The sequence below is a fragment of the Salminus brasiliensis genome, chromosome 22 (assembly GCF_030463535.1).
Source record: "Salminus brasiliensis chromosome 22, fSalBra1.hap2, whole genome shotgun sequence".
NCBI classification, from domain to species: domain Eukaryota; kingdom Metazoa; phylum Chordata; class Actinopteri; order Characiformes; family Bryconidae; genus Salminus; species Salminus brasiliensis.
The window spans coordinates 16759025-16774766 of NC_132899.1; the positions used below are offsets into that span (position 1 = coordinate 16759025).

The 15742-nt window shown below is 37.1% G+C and overlaps 2 protein-coding genes across 2 annotated transcripts in view; one reads left to right on the forward strand and one right to left on the reverse strand.

Moving 5' to 3' along the window:
- dclre1a (DNA cross-link repair 1A (PSO2 homolog, S. cerevisiae)) overlaps positions 1–3783 on the forward strand; it is a 9652-nt gene extending 5869 nt beyond the window's left edge. The window contains exons 8-9 of the mRNA XM_072666905.1: positions 1508–1646; positions 3169–3783. Of these exons, the coding sequence (XP_072523006.1) occupies positions 1508–1646; positions 3169–3377 (348 nt within the window). The 3' untranslated portion in view covers positions 3378–3783. The remainder of the gene's footprint in view (positions 1–1507; positions 1647–3168) is intronic.
- A 503-nt stretch (positions 3784–4286) lies between these two features.
- LOC140544024 (pleckstrin homology domain-containing family S member 1-like) lies at positions 4287–11744 on the reverse strand. Its single transcript, XM_072667372.1, has 15 exons — positions 11700–11744; positions 10974–11015; positions 10456–10562; positions 10222–10340; positions 9705–9839; positions 9187–9256; positions 8835–8921; positions 8641–8751; positions 8263–8333; positions 7914–7967; positions 6319–6414; positions 5387–5476; positions 5154–5246; positions 4859–4991; positions 4287–4776 (listed from the first exon to the last, which is right to left on the reverse strand). Exons 2-15 carry the CDS (start codon positions 11002–11004, stop codon positions 4717–4719), a joined length of 1257 nt encoding a protein of 418 aa, XP_072523473.1. The 5' UTR covers positions 11005–11015; positions 11700–11744; the 3' UTR covers positions 4287–4716.
- Positions 11745–15742: the final 3998 nt, after the last annotated feature.

Sequence of the window (15742 nt, forward strand, 5' to 3'; positions counted from 1 at the left end):
GTTATATACTGGGGGAAATCCCCAGTGTACTATTAACAGGAGATAATGTAGGAGTTATGGGTAGTTTTTTGTTTTTTGCAGTGGCTTGATGTTAGTGTTAGCCGTGCGAAAGACTCTCCCTGTATATTGAGCACTTTTGTCAGTTCAAATCTGAGACTAGACAGAATTGAAACATTTAAGACTGTTAACTGTTGTTATTGTGATTAATGGGCTGTGCAGCCCTAAACATGCAGCAGCCTGTTATTAGTGTAGTCATCTGATGAGTAGTGCTGTAGTCAGAGATGCTTCAGTATGATGCACTGAGCATGCTAAAAATAAAATATTGACATTTTGTAATTGAGTAAAATCATTGTCACCCTTCCTGTTTTGGCCTAGTGGTGTTTCCAAAAACACAGCACTAGGCCGAAAGTACTCTCTTCAGATTCAAAGTGCAAGCTAAAGCAACAAAGTGATTTGTCCTTAAGAATGGTTGTATATCAGGTCTGACGACACATGTCCCTCCCTTTTCCCCCTCCAGTCGTACAGAGTTTAACAAACTGCCTCTCTGACATCTCTTCTTAGATAGAGGCTCATAGCCTGAAACTAAGTTCTTGACTGATGAAACAGATAGACATACCTGCAAAACACAATCTACATCCTTCCTGTTTGTTCTTCACATTACATGGAGGACCATCCTTCTGTCTGAGTGTTACATCCACTGTCCCAAGGGTTCATCAATTTTCTCTTCAAAGGGTTGAAGTACTTGCAGATTTTCATTCCAACAGAGCAGGAGCACACAGGATTAATTGTTTGAAGACTGAGCCCGAATGATTAAATAAGTAGAGTCAGGTGTGATCCAGCGTATCCAGAATGAAAACCTGCAGCCTGCTTTTTGCAGATAAGATTGGACACCCCTGCACTGCCAGATCCTACAGATTTGTTTTCCACAACATTAAGCACCACCCTTCTTGACAAAGGGCTACCCAAAATTTCATCAAAGCTTTGGTCATTTATACACCGGGTTACTACAACTCTTCCTTGCACTCTTAGGTCTTAACAATCCTTAATGAGATCAGCCCCACAGTATCTCCAAATCTTGGATCTGGACTACAGCCCAGGTCAGCAACTTGGATCTTCCTACTTTAGGATAGCTAGCAGGACCTTGAGAAAGATCCAACATTCTGTCCATGAATGTTGTCATGCAGATACTCTTACAGAATGAATCTAATCTTGCTTTGGATTTGGCCATTGCTATGTATAATGGTGGAGTGGCTGTTGCACATATGGGCAGTCAAAGGTCAGGAGCCTTGTGACAATTTATGTTCAGTCATTGTTGCTATAATTAGACCAACTGGGATTGTTCATATGTGCGCCCGTTGATCTAATACATTATACTTAATGATCTGACACTTAAGCATCTTGTAGAAATTTGGATTTTATTTTGACTTGGTTTATATTGTGCTAAATCATTTAAGGTTTTGTATCTAATGACAGTCTGTTTATCTTCTTAATGAATGTTTGTTTCCAGACTTTGAGAGCACACTTGGATAAATTTTCGGCGTCATACGATCATCTGGTGGCTTTTAAGCCCACAGGCTGGACCTTCACTCAGTCAGGGGATGTGAAGAACATACAACCTCAAGTTCAGGACAACATCAGTATTTATGGTATGTAATCTGTCCGTTTGCTTCAACTCAGTTGGTTCTACTATAAGCTGCACATTTGTGTACATTCGGCTTTCTGTTTAAAAGAATCCTTACCTATTAGAATTACTGTTTGTTTACATTGATCTTGTAAGAAAGTAGGCATTTATAATGAAGCCTAAGGTATTTCTTTACCGTAGTATTACTGGTAGCTGTTGATTTTCAAGCAATTGGCTCTGGAGTGTTTCAAGAATAAAAAATAAAGATTAAAAAGCAATTTTTGAATTTCTAAATATAAAAAAAAAACAAATCATGTTTTGGAATGCCGAACTCTTCTTAAATCAGAAATAAGATTAAAGGGAATCACCATTAAACAGGGTCTAAAACTTGTATATATCATATTCTTTCCACTGAGTGAATAAATATCCACCAGTTGAGTGTGGCAGATTTGCATTAGCAGATGAAGGAGATAGCATAGATATTTTAGCAGACAAAGCAAAGAACATCTTTACATCCTGCCAACCTGGAGAGTATTGTAGACTACATATGTTCTTAGTACTGAATGGAATATGTTTATATTATTGATTAATGGTAGAGGTCATATAGGTGTAGAGGATCAAAAATCTTCCATATCTCATCGGTGAGCAGTACTACGCTTTTGTATCCAGCTAATTAAACAATTTTGAGCAGCCCAATAGTACAATGAAAAGTCAGGAAGTGTCAGTCCACCTTTCTCTTAGGTTTTAGTTAACGTTTTAGAGTTCTTCCAAAAATTGAGTCTACCTTTTTTATGCACTTAGAAACATGCATTGAAATTAACTAAAATGGATAACTTAATCATGGCAAGACATTAATTTTTATTACATTAATTCATCCCAAAAATTTAATTGGGAGCAAATCCCAGCATTCCATTTCTTCTTTGATATTAAGCAGGACATTATGGGATTTTGATGATTTTTTTGGTTTTAGGGCTAATAGTAGTGGATTGTGAAGTCCTTTGGCAGTGACCTTGTCATTCTCTCACTAAATGGTCCGCTTTAAGTGAGTTACAGTTTGATTATATTGATTGCTCTTACTCTTCTGCTCCTACTAAAAATGCTGAATGTTCCAGCCACCAAACAGCATGGCCCATATTAACAGAATCAGCAGATGTGTTTTGACCCAGAGAGACTGTGGTGGGGGGGGTTTTGTTTGTTTTTTTGCAGTTCTGAGATTTAATTTCCACATATCAGCATTCTGTAGCCTAGTCAAGTGCTGCCCCAAGCAAAAGTCACATCTCATTTCACAGGCTTTTCTCAGGTCATATCCAGATGCCAAACTTGAATGAACTGAAAGAGCATGTTCCTCTGTAACAAATAAACTTCATATAGCAAAGCCAGAGAGATTTGCCACTGGGAATTTATTTTTGCTTTAAAAAAAAAACACGTTTTCAAAGAATTTTGCACGTGTAGCTGGATGACTGACATGCATATAGGTTCTCCTGGAAAGTTGAAGAGTTATGAGAGTTGAATTATTTTTTTATCCTGGTCGTGGATTTGTGTTCCAGGCATTCCATACAGTGAGCACAGCAGCTTCCTAGAGCTGAAGCGATTTGTGCAGTGGCTGCGGCCTCTGAAGATCATTCCCACAGTGAACATAGGCAGCTGGAGCAGCAGGAACTCCATGCAGCAGTGCTTCAGCGAGTGGCAGGCTGGGGCGAAAGCCCTGCATACGGTTCCACGGAACGGCAGCTGTAACTCCTACACAAGGCAGTAATGCATGGCAGTCTAGCCTTTGGCCAAGTAGTCAAATGGTGGATTTTGGACCTGATGGAAGTACAGCTGGACAAAGGACCTCTCCTCATTTAGAAAGATGCAGGGGGAAAATACAGAACCACATTTTATACAGATTTTTATACTGTTTTTTTTATAGCAGGCTTTACAGTATTGCATGGTTATTTACTACAGTTATTTTCTAGTAAAAACCTGTTTTACATCTGCCAAGCCCACTCAGAATAAATAGCAAGCGATCAAAGCAGTTTGAAAGAAAGATTTTTAAATAATATTGAATTGTCAGTCTGAGGTGGGCATGTTGTATAGTTTCCTTAGATGTCTTGTCCTAATATTGTTTATTCCATTACACTACAATCTATTCTTTTGAATGTTTTAATTTTGTATACAAAATATGTAATTAAAATAAATTCTTTTTAAGCGTATGTGTAGTCTTTTGTAATGTGTTTACAGATGAATTTATGATATCCCTATATACATTTCCTAAACATGAAGGAATATACATTGGCCATGCAACAAGACAATGACCCAAAACAAAGTAAATTATTTAAAGAATGGTTGAAAAAGAAGACAACTTGTATGTTGGAATGTCCAAGTCAGAGTCCTGACCTTAAACCTTATGATGCTGTGGTATGACTGCCTTGTGCACAGCCCTCTTCCATTCCAGAAATTTTGATGAACTGCAATGAACTGAACTGAATATTTACTAAATGTGCTCAGTAAACAACATGAACAGCACACCTATTTGTGTTATTAGTTCAGTTAGACTGTGTTTAACTAGAATTGGGATTTGGATAATGATCAGAAGTCATGAGTTACAAATGCAGAAATATATATTTTTTTAATCATTTGTATATTTTTGACAAATGTACTTTATCACACACTGGAGGCATAATATGGTATGGCATGTTTCTTTTAATATAGTTTGTTTTTTTATAATACAATATATACAGTGCAATCCAATATTACATACATCAGGCTATTTAACATGCTTTTTACTAATTCAGTGCGTGTTACAAAATAAGACAAATCGTTGTTATGGTGATGAGAGGAAAGATTTCTTCAAGACTTTCAGAAAGTGTATATTTGTCCAAGATTTCTAGCTTTGGTGTTTATATGAGCAGTTTATCTTCACATTGTATTTCAAGCAGAAACCACTAGAGGGATCCATGCTACGTAGTAACCCATGACAAAGGATAACTAGAAAAGGAAATGTATTAACAGCAGCGCTGCTCACTGTAAAGCACTGAGCCAGACCCCACATAATGCATACTTCTAGTGACTAATGAACTGTGCAGAGAGGTGCTCTAGGGTCAAAAGACCCCTTATGCACTGCATCCACTTAAAGGTCGAGATCCTGGTTGTCTCAGAATTGTCAGTTTTACCTGCAGTTGAAAGATTATTTTCAGTATGTTTTCAGGTACAACAGGAAGTACATAATAACACTGCTGTGACATTTACTCTTACCTCATCTTTACTAAGTCTCCTTAGATACGTTTGTACCTCCTCCAGACTGTCTGTGAGCAAGTCATTGATGGCCACGATTTGATCCCCCTCATGGAATGGGCCAGAAGATTGGATATGCTTCCAGTCAGACACACTGCTCAGGACAGAGTGACAGTAAAGTATTTGAAGTTAATTATTAATAGTCTGTAACTTGTTTAACCAAGTTCAGCTATGTTTTGATGACATCAGAAGATATAGAGTGCTATCAGCATTATCAAAACTCTGATCATGGGTTTGTTTTTAGCACACTCCTTACCATGGCTTTCCTGCTTCTTCTGAGAAGATCACATTTTTTTTCAGCTCTTCTTGGCTCACGCAAATCTCCTTCTGCACAGGGTTGAGTGCTCCACTGAGAAAACATGCATCTTTCATTAAAATCTGGCCAAATGACCACTCCAAATACCACAGCCAGTCTGCATTCTAGACTCTTCTACTTAAGTTGAGGAAATCGATATTTTTGTTTGTCCATCTAGCAGTCATTTGGCTCACCTTTCCTGTGGAATCTGTCTGCTTGAACCAGTGGAACCGCTCTTGGTGTTCTGGAATGCATCGTCAGGGCCTTTATCTCCACCAGTTAATCTACAAGCAAATAACTTTCCCATCAGCATGAGGAAGGCCTCCTACTCTGTTCCATTTATATTCCAGGTATATAAAAGTAAAACAGTGTTGTGTGTTTATTTTTGTACTCAGGAAAGTACTGTATGAATCAGCTTGGGGGTGATCACACTGAAAGACTTCAAGTATCTTTGCTGAATAAAGTGAAGTGTATTGTGACTTTTTTTGGGGTGGGGTGGGGTGGTGGTGGTGGCTTAGTGGTTGGAGCGCTGGGTTAATAAAGACTGCTTGTAGGTTTGATTCCTGAGTTTGCTAAGCTAGCACTGTTGGACCCTTGAAAAAGGCACTTAACTCTCTCTGCACCAAGGCTGCCCACCGCCCTAGGCATGGGTGCTCGCTGTATAACTGAGTGTCTTTGCTCACTAGCAAAAGCTGGAGGCCAAATTCCATCTGCATCTAACTCAAATGGTAAATGTGGCTGTCTGTCACTTTCTAAATGTGTTTAAGTGCAGTGTTCTCAAAATTTTCCTTAAATTACATGCAAAGCCAAACTTTTCTCAAGAACTTTAGCGTAACTGAACCTAACAAGTAAAAATAACTCAGTTCATTAATTACATTTGGTGTCTTAACATGGTTAGTTATCAGGCTGTCTTAACAGTCTGAGAGTTTACAGTGTTTTATTCAGTATAAGGCTTAAATCTAATTAAAATGAGGTAATGACTTTGCAGTTTTTGTTCTTTTTACATGCAGTTTTCAATGTAATTTTTGTTATTTTTGCTACTGACCAGATTATATAACAATAACAATTATATTGTGAACAGTATCCCAGTTGCAGCTCAGCTAGCAAATATGTATGCTGAATTTACCTCTGGCATGGATGTCCTGTATCCTGACCCTCGTCAACTTGGCCATTACAGAAATCCCCGCTTAAAGACAAAGCTGATAGGCAATTTGTGTTTTTCCTGCCAAAATGAAAGAAAGGCAAATATGTGAAACAATTAAATTACATAAACCTTTACAGAAGTACCATAGTAACTTTCCAGCCATTGATGACTGTATGTCTTGGGTATGAGGATACAAGGTCAGTAAGAAGTTTCTGTAGTAATCACAGCTGTTAGACAAGTCTGGCAGGTTCTAAAAAAGGCAACAGTGAGTGTTTATCAGTGACTCCAGTTTACTTTGACCGCATACCCACATAAAACATAACACAACATTGTTTTATCTCAGCCTTGTTACTTCAGGTCAATTTGACCTTTCAAGTCATTGTTGAGAAATGTATGGAACTAGTAAATCCTCCACAGGAGTGAGTCAGCATGACCACAGCATTTCTGTCTGCAGTTTAGGTGTGGGGGGTCTGTAGTTGTTTTTTCCGGTCTCTTTGTTTGTATCAGATCGTGGCTTACACAATACTTTACAACTAAATAGATCAGTGCCCTTTAGCCTTCATTCGGAGGTATGAGCATGTCATGCTGATTTAAGACAATGTTTTCAAAAATCTATGTGAGCAAACTTTAGCTAGGAGAATCAAATAAATCAACATCTAATTTCTTATGTTGTAAAGCTGCCTTGTGACAACACCATTTGTAAAAAAGGCTATACAAATAAATTTGATTTGATTTGATTTGATAATAACACTGGTGCAAAATATCTTTTGGTGCACTAAATTATTTGAGTAAAACTAGGAGTTTACAGATGAATGTCATGGCAATGTTGGGCTGTCTTTATACTGTTCTTCTTCTAGGCCAGAATGAGTCATGAGTCCTGACCTTAACCCTATTAAAACGATGTGGACTGTGCCTCAAAATCAGATTTGTGCCAGAAAAAAACAACAGGTTTTATGGAAAAGTGGTCTAATATTCAACAAGAATTTTGCCAGAAGTTTGCTGATGGTTATCAAAAGCATCTGGTCAAGTTGCAACTTGCTAAGAAAACCCCAAGTTTCAAAAAAATCACTGAAAGCCTAATATTACTGTGTCCATAATGCATATTGAAATTATGAACTACAATTGTAGCTTAAATATTGTGCTTTTTCACTAATGCACTTTTACATAGTGTAACAGAAATATAGGGCTAAAGACATAACATGTCTGTTGAGTGTAGCCTACATTCAAATCCAACTCTGCTACTCCTGAAGATGTCACATGCCATGTCAGTGCTGTAATGTAGGCTAGCGAATGAAGTAAATATGTGTGTGTGTGTGTGTGTGTATATATATATATATATATATATATATATATATATATATATATATATATATATTGACTTCAATCAGAATTTAACACTACAGTCTGCTCACTATAAATCCCATGAAACATGGCAACCTGTGCAGGTAGTAATGAGGTGTCCAAGAATAATATATGTGCTGCTGGTCGATATGCTACTGCTTGATTTGTAGCAAATCTAATGTCTAATGACAGAACAACATTTATGACCTGCCAGATTGTAGAGCACAAGTACTTACTGCGTTTGTAGGTTCATGTCATCTTCACTGTCCACTGCGATTGCCACCTTCCTCCTGCCATTGGACAACACACATTTTCATTTGTTATTTATTAACCCTTGTGTTTCAAACTTCCATGACAGATGTACACCACCAGGGTACAGTATAAAGAATATTAAGACTAAACAAGGGAAATATGTGTGAAGGTTGCATGATAAATGTACTCCAATTAAAGGTAAATGTATATTTTTCCTCCTGGAGAGCAGTATAGCAGTAGCAGTAGCAGTAACAGGAGCAGTATATAATGTATTTTATGAGTTTATTTTGCTAGAGTTAGTTAGTTAACTGATACTGAAATAAATAGTCTTACACGCTTGCCATATCCATGTAGCAGCCGGTAACCTCTTCCTCTTCCTCTTCCTCTTCCTCATCTTCACTTTTCTTTGGGAAGAATTTCAATGTCAATATACGCTCTTCTAAACCCAAAGGTGCTACGAAGGGTTTGTTGAGCAAAACCATAAAACCATGTTTATAATAGAGATGTGTGAGTGTGAAGAACTTTTTTTACTAATTCCACAGTTCTTCACACTCACACTATTACAAACATTGTTCTTATTGGAACCAAAAGTAGTTCTTTTATGGCATCCCTTAAAGAACCCTTTGTACCATCTTTATTTTTAAGAGTGTACTGTATGTGTACATAGGTGTATGTGCGTGTATGTGTGTACTTAAGTGAAATAAAACATACTGGTGATGTTTTCATCATGAAACTTCTCGGATAATCGTAGTGATCGTACAGGGTTGTAAATTCTGGGGCAGACCTTCTCGCTGAAGGAGACGGTGTTCTTTTCTGCAACTCCTGGAAAAAAGGAAAAGAAGCAGTAAGCAGCTAGGACTCTGTAAGCTCTGTTTGAAATGTTTCATATTTAAATTCTGACTCACCTGCTCTTCGCTTTCAGCAAGGTCTTGATCATTATAGGTTGTTTTTACATGTGAGGGCTCTGATATTGACCTCGTTTTTCTGTTTTCCTAGTAAAAGCATGAACCATTTGAATGTTTAAGTACAGTATTGTACAATAATTGAACTGGATTTGTTGCACAGACAAGTATCCAGGCCCAGTTTCCTAAAGGCATCTTAATCTAAACCTCGGCTTAAGTGGTAGAGATTGAGCAAGCGAGTTCATGTGATGCCCGCTTAACCATTTGAGAATCATTTTGGCGCTAAGATGCTTTTGGGAAACCCTGTCCTAATGATTTGTAATGTTTTGCAATCTGTGTAAAAAATGTGCTTTACCTCTGGAATGATCAGCGTGTGTGTCTTTAGAGCTGCAAATATGGCATTAAACCAGCCATCCATCTCAGTACTGAGAGAAAAATAGAGTGTTTTCTAAAGTTAAACATGGTTTTTCCAAAATCATCCAAAATCAGTACTGTTTATATAGCAGCTGAGATCCTTCACCTCTAAAATTGAGCAGCTAAACAACTAAGCTTATTATTAACACCTGAAATATTTTACTATTGTTTTCAGTGGCATTAATATACAATAGGATGTGTGCCTTAGGATATGGATGCTCAAGTAATTGACTGGCCTACTTCTCTATGGGAAGAATAAAACAGCTTTACCACTTGCCTACATGACTACAAACACCAGCTTAGATCCTCTCCAAGACTGAATAACGGGGCTTTTCACAACATTACAAAACTATAGATACATTAAACCATTTATTCATCCATAATCGCCAAGCTTCATGGACCTGCCAGCTACATTACTGATTAAGTCAAAGCTTGATGTGTACATAAATCATGCCTAACCTGTTTTCTCCAATGAGGAAATAGTCTCTGTCTATCACCCTCATAAACAGAACACAGGACGAAGAACACCGAAAATTCTTTTGAATCCATTCCCATGTAGGGTGTGCTTCCGGCTGCAGCAAAAGCAAAGAGGTCCTAAATAAAAAGAGACATGAACCAAAATGATTGGGCCATTTCACAGATATATTGTAATCATCAGAATACATAATGTGGTAATTTGCTTCAGTAATATTGTTATTTTCACTGTTGCAAAAATTTGTTGTTAGTTAATTACATTGTGACAAAATTTTAAGATTAATGGGCAAACTAAAATGGTATTACATTTTTAAACCTCAATTACTTATGAAAACCTAAGTAAAATATTAAATATTTATCAACAATAGTTTGTTTGTTTGCCATAAACTTGTAGTAAAGTAATTTTTGACTACATTTAAACTATGTTTGATGACTTTTGATGGCTTTGTTATGTAAATAGTGTATTTTTTATGTGACTATAATATCGCCAATATGTACATACTCATACAGTTCGATTTCTCCTATGGGCTTGTCTCTCTTATTTTCATCCTTATAGTACTTCAGCTCGTGGAGGTGCCCATTGACCATGCTGAGCACAAAGAACCTCCGCTTCCATGATTTCTGCAGAAGTTTACAAAATCACATAGAATTTTTTTAAAATTAAAAGAAAAAATCTATATTCCTGGACTAACGACCTTTTTTTTTATGTTTAACTTCACCTTAATTTGAAACATACCATGGATTTAGTGAGGACAGACGGAGGGGGTGATTTGTAGAGGTAGCCTGACTGCACATCCTCCACATCTGAAGTTGGGACCTCATAAAACATGGAATTTCGACCCACTTGAGAATAGAAAAATTATATTAACAAAGACAATAGTAATCATCTGACATCTGATACTCTACCAAGCGTAGCAAAAAAAATCCCTTAATAATGTGTGTGCTATTATTCTTCTCTTTTGAGTTTTTTTCCCAATTGATTGCTTCTGAGTAAGTTTTGTCCAGCTTTATTTAGTCTTGATGCCATTTTGCAGTTGTACTGAAGTAGTGCCTCCAAAGTATATGGTAACGGCTGAAAAAAGCACTTCAGCTGTCATTAAAGGCACTCGTGCACTGCAAAACTACTGCACAAGTGGTTCATCTATTCAAACTAAACAAATGTGTATCTTGTGGTGTGAAGATTGTATCAGATTGTATATAAGTTGAATTCATATTAACAATAATATGGGCATTGCATAGTATTCAGTAAATTACCTGGTATCTTTCGGTGAGTAACCAAAGACATTGGACACTGCTCTGAAACAGACAGTTATGTCATAAGGTTGTGTGCAAGACAGAACAAGCAAACCTAATGAGATTATCAACCTATTTTTATATATATAACACTTAAAATACACGTTTGAAGAGAAACATAAAAAATACAGCACTAGAATTTGCTAAACCCTTCCACCTGATTTGCCAACAAACGTGAATAAACTCACAAAACACCACAAATTACTGAAATCAATCCAGGTTATTTGATTATTGTTGACAAATGCTTGCTTGCCCATGTAAAAAATATGTACTAAACCTTAAAAAAATCCCAAGGCTTATTACAACATACAGCATATCATTCAGTAACTACATAGAAAGCAATGCAAACTTCTTAATTAGAGGAGCGAGATTTGGAGGCCTGGGTAATTTCAAGGACTTTTAGCCCTTAAATGCGAAGCTTATGGCTCCTCTGACTGAGTTCTGTCCAGCTTTACATAACAAATGAATAGCAGTTGGCAGTTGTACTGAGCTTGTACCTTCAAGGCACACTGCTTTCAGAAGGAAAGGGTCATAACGAAAAAAACAAACAAGCACTTCACCTCATATTAAAACCCCCTATGTATCAACTGCAGTTGTTCCAATAATTTCAATAATTAGCTGCCCTCTGCAACCCAGAAATAATGAAACAGCAAAAAACACCAGCTGAGGTAAATAGAACTAAAATACCTGACGTGAGAAGCAGAAGGTCCTCTGTTCAACTCTAATTCTGTACAAGACGAGTGCAGTCGCATGGGGAACCTGGGCAGTGTTTTGTTTGAGCAGTGACATCACTAGGAGGCAGGGTTTCAGGTGTTGAAATTAGTTCTGACAAGAAGTCCATGCCTTGGGTAAATGCCAGCTTTTTTTGTCTTTCCCAGTGCACACGTTAAAGAGCTAAACATGAGAAAAACTAGTTAGTATACTTCATATCATTGGAGATAATAAAAACAGCTTATTTATTTAGTATAGTTAATCAGTGTAATGGGAAGTGTATGTTTCCAGTTATGTGTGTTTCCTGCTCTATACACTCACCACAACCATGGCTCTCAAGGTGGGGTCTAGAGACTGACTGTGGTCTATAGTAGTGTATAGCCAGGGATACCTCAGGGTTTATCCATGTTTTTTTCTGAGCCAATAAAAACTCTGACATGTATGTTTACATTGTCAATACACTCATCTGTCACTTAGCTAAAATCTGATAAAATGAGTGAGAATAGTTTGCTACACAGGAAGGGGTTCTTGCCCTTAATAAGCCTTTACCCAATACCTAACCCTAACCCAAAACCTAAATCTAACCCTATCCCTAATGCCCCAACACAAAACTTAAACCAACCCCTAAATAAGACTCAGCCCAAAACATATCCCAGATAGTTTCACAATTTGCATTACTGTAGATAATCTATAGGAGGCATAATTCTAACTATCCAAACTATCCAAATAGTGAGCCAACAGGTTCTTTGGCTGAATAATGGAACCGTTTTTAGAAAATTTGGAAATCAGTTACTGCCTTGCACGCAATAATTCCAGGTAGGCCACTGTGGCCCTGACCAGGAAGAAGAGGATAAGAAGATGGATTTACTGAAATAAACAACACCTGTTACCCAACCCTTAACCATACAGTATGTTTAAACAGGTACATACAGCACAGGACAACTTCAATTTGGGATATTCCCATTAACCAAGAAAACCCCCTGTTTCAGTGGGGTATGAAATCTCGTTTTGTGTTCACTGCTCACTGATTGGACTGATTTTGTCCATGGACAAAGGATCTGCACTCTATTACTTAAATGACTGGTTGGGTTAGGTAACAAACACTTTTCTTCCTCATGCCAGTAACAATTGGTAAGAGGGACTGTTCCTTTAGTGTTATTGCTGGATCTCACACAAACAGTGGGGAATTCTAGAGTTTTCCCTTTTAGTTGTTTACAACTAATGAATGAATACTGAATGTGCAGTAATTGACAGCAGTAGTTGTAATGTAACTAAGCTGTTCAGATACCATGACGTTTGCTAATTAATGTATTTTGTTGATTTTTGTCTGAACCTTATCTTATATGATAAAGGGGCCACAAAGCACCGTCGTAAGTATTAAAATATAGTATTGGTGAGTATTGGTGTTAAATAACTAGTGTTGGTGCACTTTGTCATCAAAGTATTAAGGCAGAATTATTAACTATTATTATTATTTTTTTAATGTTTAAATACTTAAAACATTTCCTCAGTTGAAATGAAACAATATCTCAATTTAATAAATCAATCCCTCACTTAGTTTGATCATTCGTTCCCTCAGTTTAGCTAAAGCCTCCCCTCTAAACTGAGTGAACTAACTAGTAATTAAATTGAAAGAACAGATAAGTCTTAATTAGGACTTAATCGAAAGTGCAGTTTATGTCTCTAAATATTACTGTAAATTTTACTGTAGGCTTTCACTGTCCTGACTCCTGAGTGCTGCAGAAAGAATCAGGTGTAGTCTTTGATTGACAAGCGTCTGCGTTGACCAGCGCCACGCCCACAAGCCTCGTTTTCAATTTACAGATGCTTGGCCACACCCTCCGGTTTCTCCTGGCTGCTCAGGAAACAGTTCGTAAACACACAGACTATATATATATATATATATACTTATATATATACCTTCACCACAATGTAAACTTGGGTCTAAGTTAGCTTTATGTTCAACTGCCCAATTATCTACATTTTAATGAATCGAGAAGTTCCAGCTGTCCGTTACCTCAGCTGTAGCGTTAGCATTAGCCAACAGGAGCCGACAGGGACACCCCACGTTTATCTGGATTATGGTCGCGTATTAATATTTAGCCTTTTTTGGCGGAGTAGCTTTAAGGGTTTAAAATCAGTATTCTGTAAGAGTTTTAACACAGTGGGGTCTAAGTTCAGCTAGCGTATTGAACTTTGCTTGATACCTGATTTATCTTATCTGCTAGTTAATGCTAGCTGTTAAACCAAGGTCTTTCCTCTGGTGTCTCTCTCATACTGTGAGTGATTGTACAGTCCTCTTTGGTTTGAGTCTTTTATAGTGACTCGAGTAATTGGCTGGATTCATTAGAAGGGATTTTTTACATTTGGGTTGAATCTTTTGGCTAAGTTTTTTTTTTTTAATTTCATATTTCTTTTGTATTCGTGTACATTGTCAAAACTACTGCTTTATGTGTTCCTGAATGTGGGATCCTGGATTTCCTGACTCCTGGTCAGACCACCATACTGAGCACTGGTGCCCCCCAAGGGCTGTATGGAATTAATAAAAAAGTGAGGGTGTTTAAATATTTAATGTTCTGGTGTTTTTATGTTTGTTTCGTTTTTATTTTTATTTTTTATTTTATTTTTTTTTATTTTTTTACAAAATCTAAAATTGTGTTTATTTGTGGTCCTGACTGTTAATGAGCTCTTCTCTGAAGAAGTTGTTTTTGCATTTAATTTCAAATATTGAAATGAGTTTTAGTCCTGTGCTGTTCTTAAGAGGAAAATTCAGTGGGTACAAAATTAAACGCTAAAGACAGCTAGGAACCTACTTTTTTACAGGTTCAGCATCTCAAGTTTTCCTGGTAGGTGGCTCCCACATAGGTGTTTGTTTGTGGCATTTTAATGATCTGTGACTGTGCCAAACACTTTTTCTTTTACACACATTAGAAGGGGTGTCCACAAACGTTTGGATGTGTGTCTTTCATTGTAAGAACACCACATTAGAACAGATACAGGAATGTCTCATGTTAAAGAAGAAAATAGTCGATCGCTTGTAAGCAAGTTTGAGGGGCAATGCTTGGTTCCAGATTCCTCACTGAAGCCCCCAGACAGTGCATGGATTAGTTCAATACCATCACCTGCTCACCTGATGTGACCTCATTCAGTACTAATTTACCAAACCAGGTTTTGGGTGATAACTTTAAATAACTCCAGACTCTCATGTGGAGAGCTTTAGATGTTATAATATTTCTAATGTTTTACTGGGGGAATAAATGTACTTTCTACTACAGTTTTTTTTATTATTCAAATTTTCACAGATGTTTAAAGTAGTGTTGTGAGGTTAAGAACAACAACAGAGATGCAAAATTATATTAAAACAGCTATAACATAACAAATGTCACCATCCAGCTCAACAGTTGTTTTGGTGCTATTTTTTATTTATTTTTTAGTTATTTACAAAACTTCAGTTTAATGAAGCACATTATATGAGCTCTACAAACTGGGTTGACATAGACACTAAAAACGGTACATTATGGAGCCCAACCCAACTATAAATGATAAACACACATATGGGTTTCTCTAGAGGATGTAATAGGAGCCCGTAAATGACCAACATCACTGTTGATCTGATTACACAGACACTGAAGGCAGCTCTAATATACTAGTCAGCCATAACATTAAAACCACCTCCCTAATACTGTGTAGACTACCCATTAGCTCTGCCTTGTCAAGACATCAAGACAGATCCACAAGACCTCTGAATGCATCCTGTGGTATCTGGCAGTGAGCTGTTAGAAGCAAATCGCTTATCTACTACGTTGTGAAGAAGGGCCTCCATGGCTCGCATCATTAGGTCTATCATTGTGAGCCTATTACCCTCACTGCTTCACTCTAACCACTCTAACAAAAAGGATTAGGATGTAACCAGAAATTTTCAGGGTTTTTCAACTCAATTGAACTCTGCATTATTTCAAAAAGGAATGAGGAGAACAGAAACAGAAATTCACAGAAATAATGTTTACCTTTATTAACTT

Bases quoted from the DNA above. Each gene is read 5' to 3' on its own strand.
- LOC140544024 (XM_072667372.1), bottom strand. From the start codon at position 11,004: ATGTCTTTGGTTACTCACCGAAAGATACCAG. The intron at 9,257-9,704 runs GTTAGGCATGAT...TTTTTCTCTCAG, and splicing joins TTCCTCATTGGAGAAAACAG to TACTGAGATGGATGGCTGGT. The intron at 6,415-7,913 runs GTAAGTACTTGT...TCATTTTGGCAG, and splicing joins GACATGAACCTACAAACGCA to GAAAAACACAAATTGCCTAT.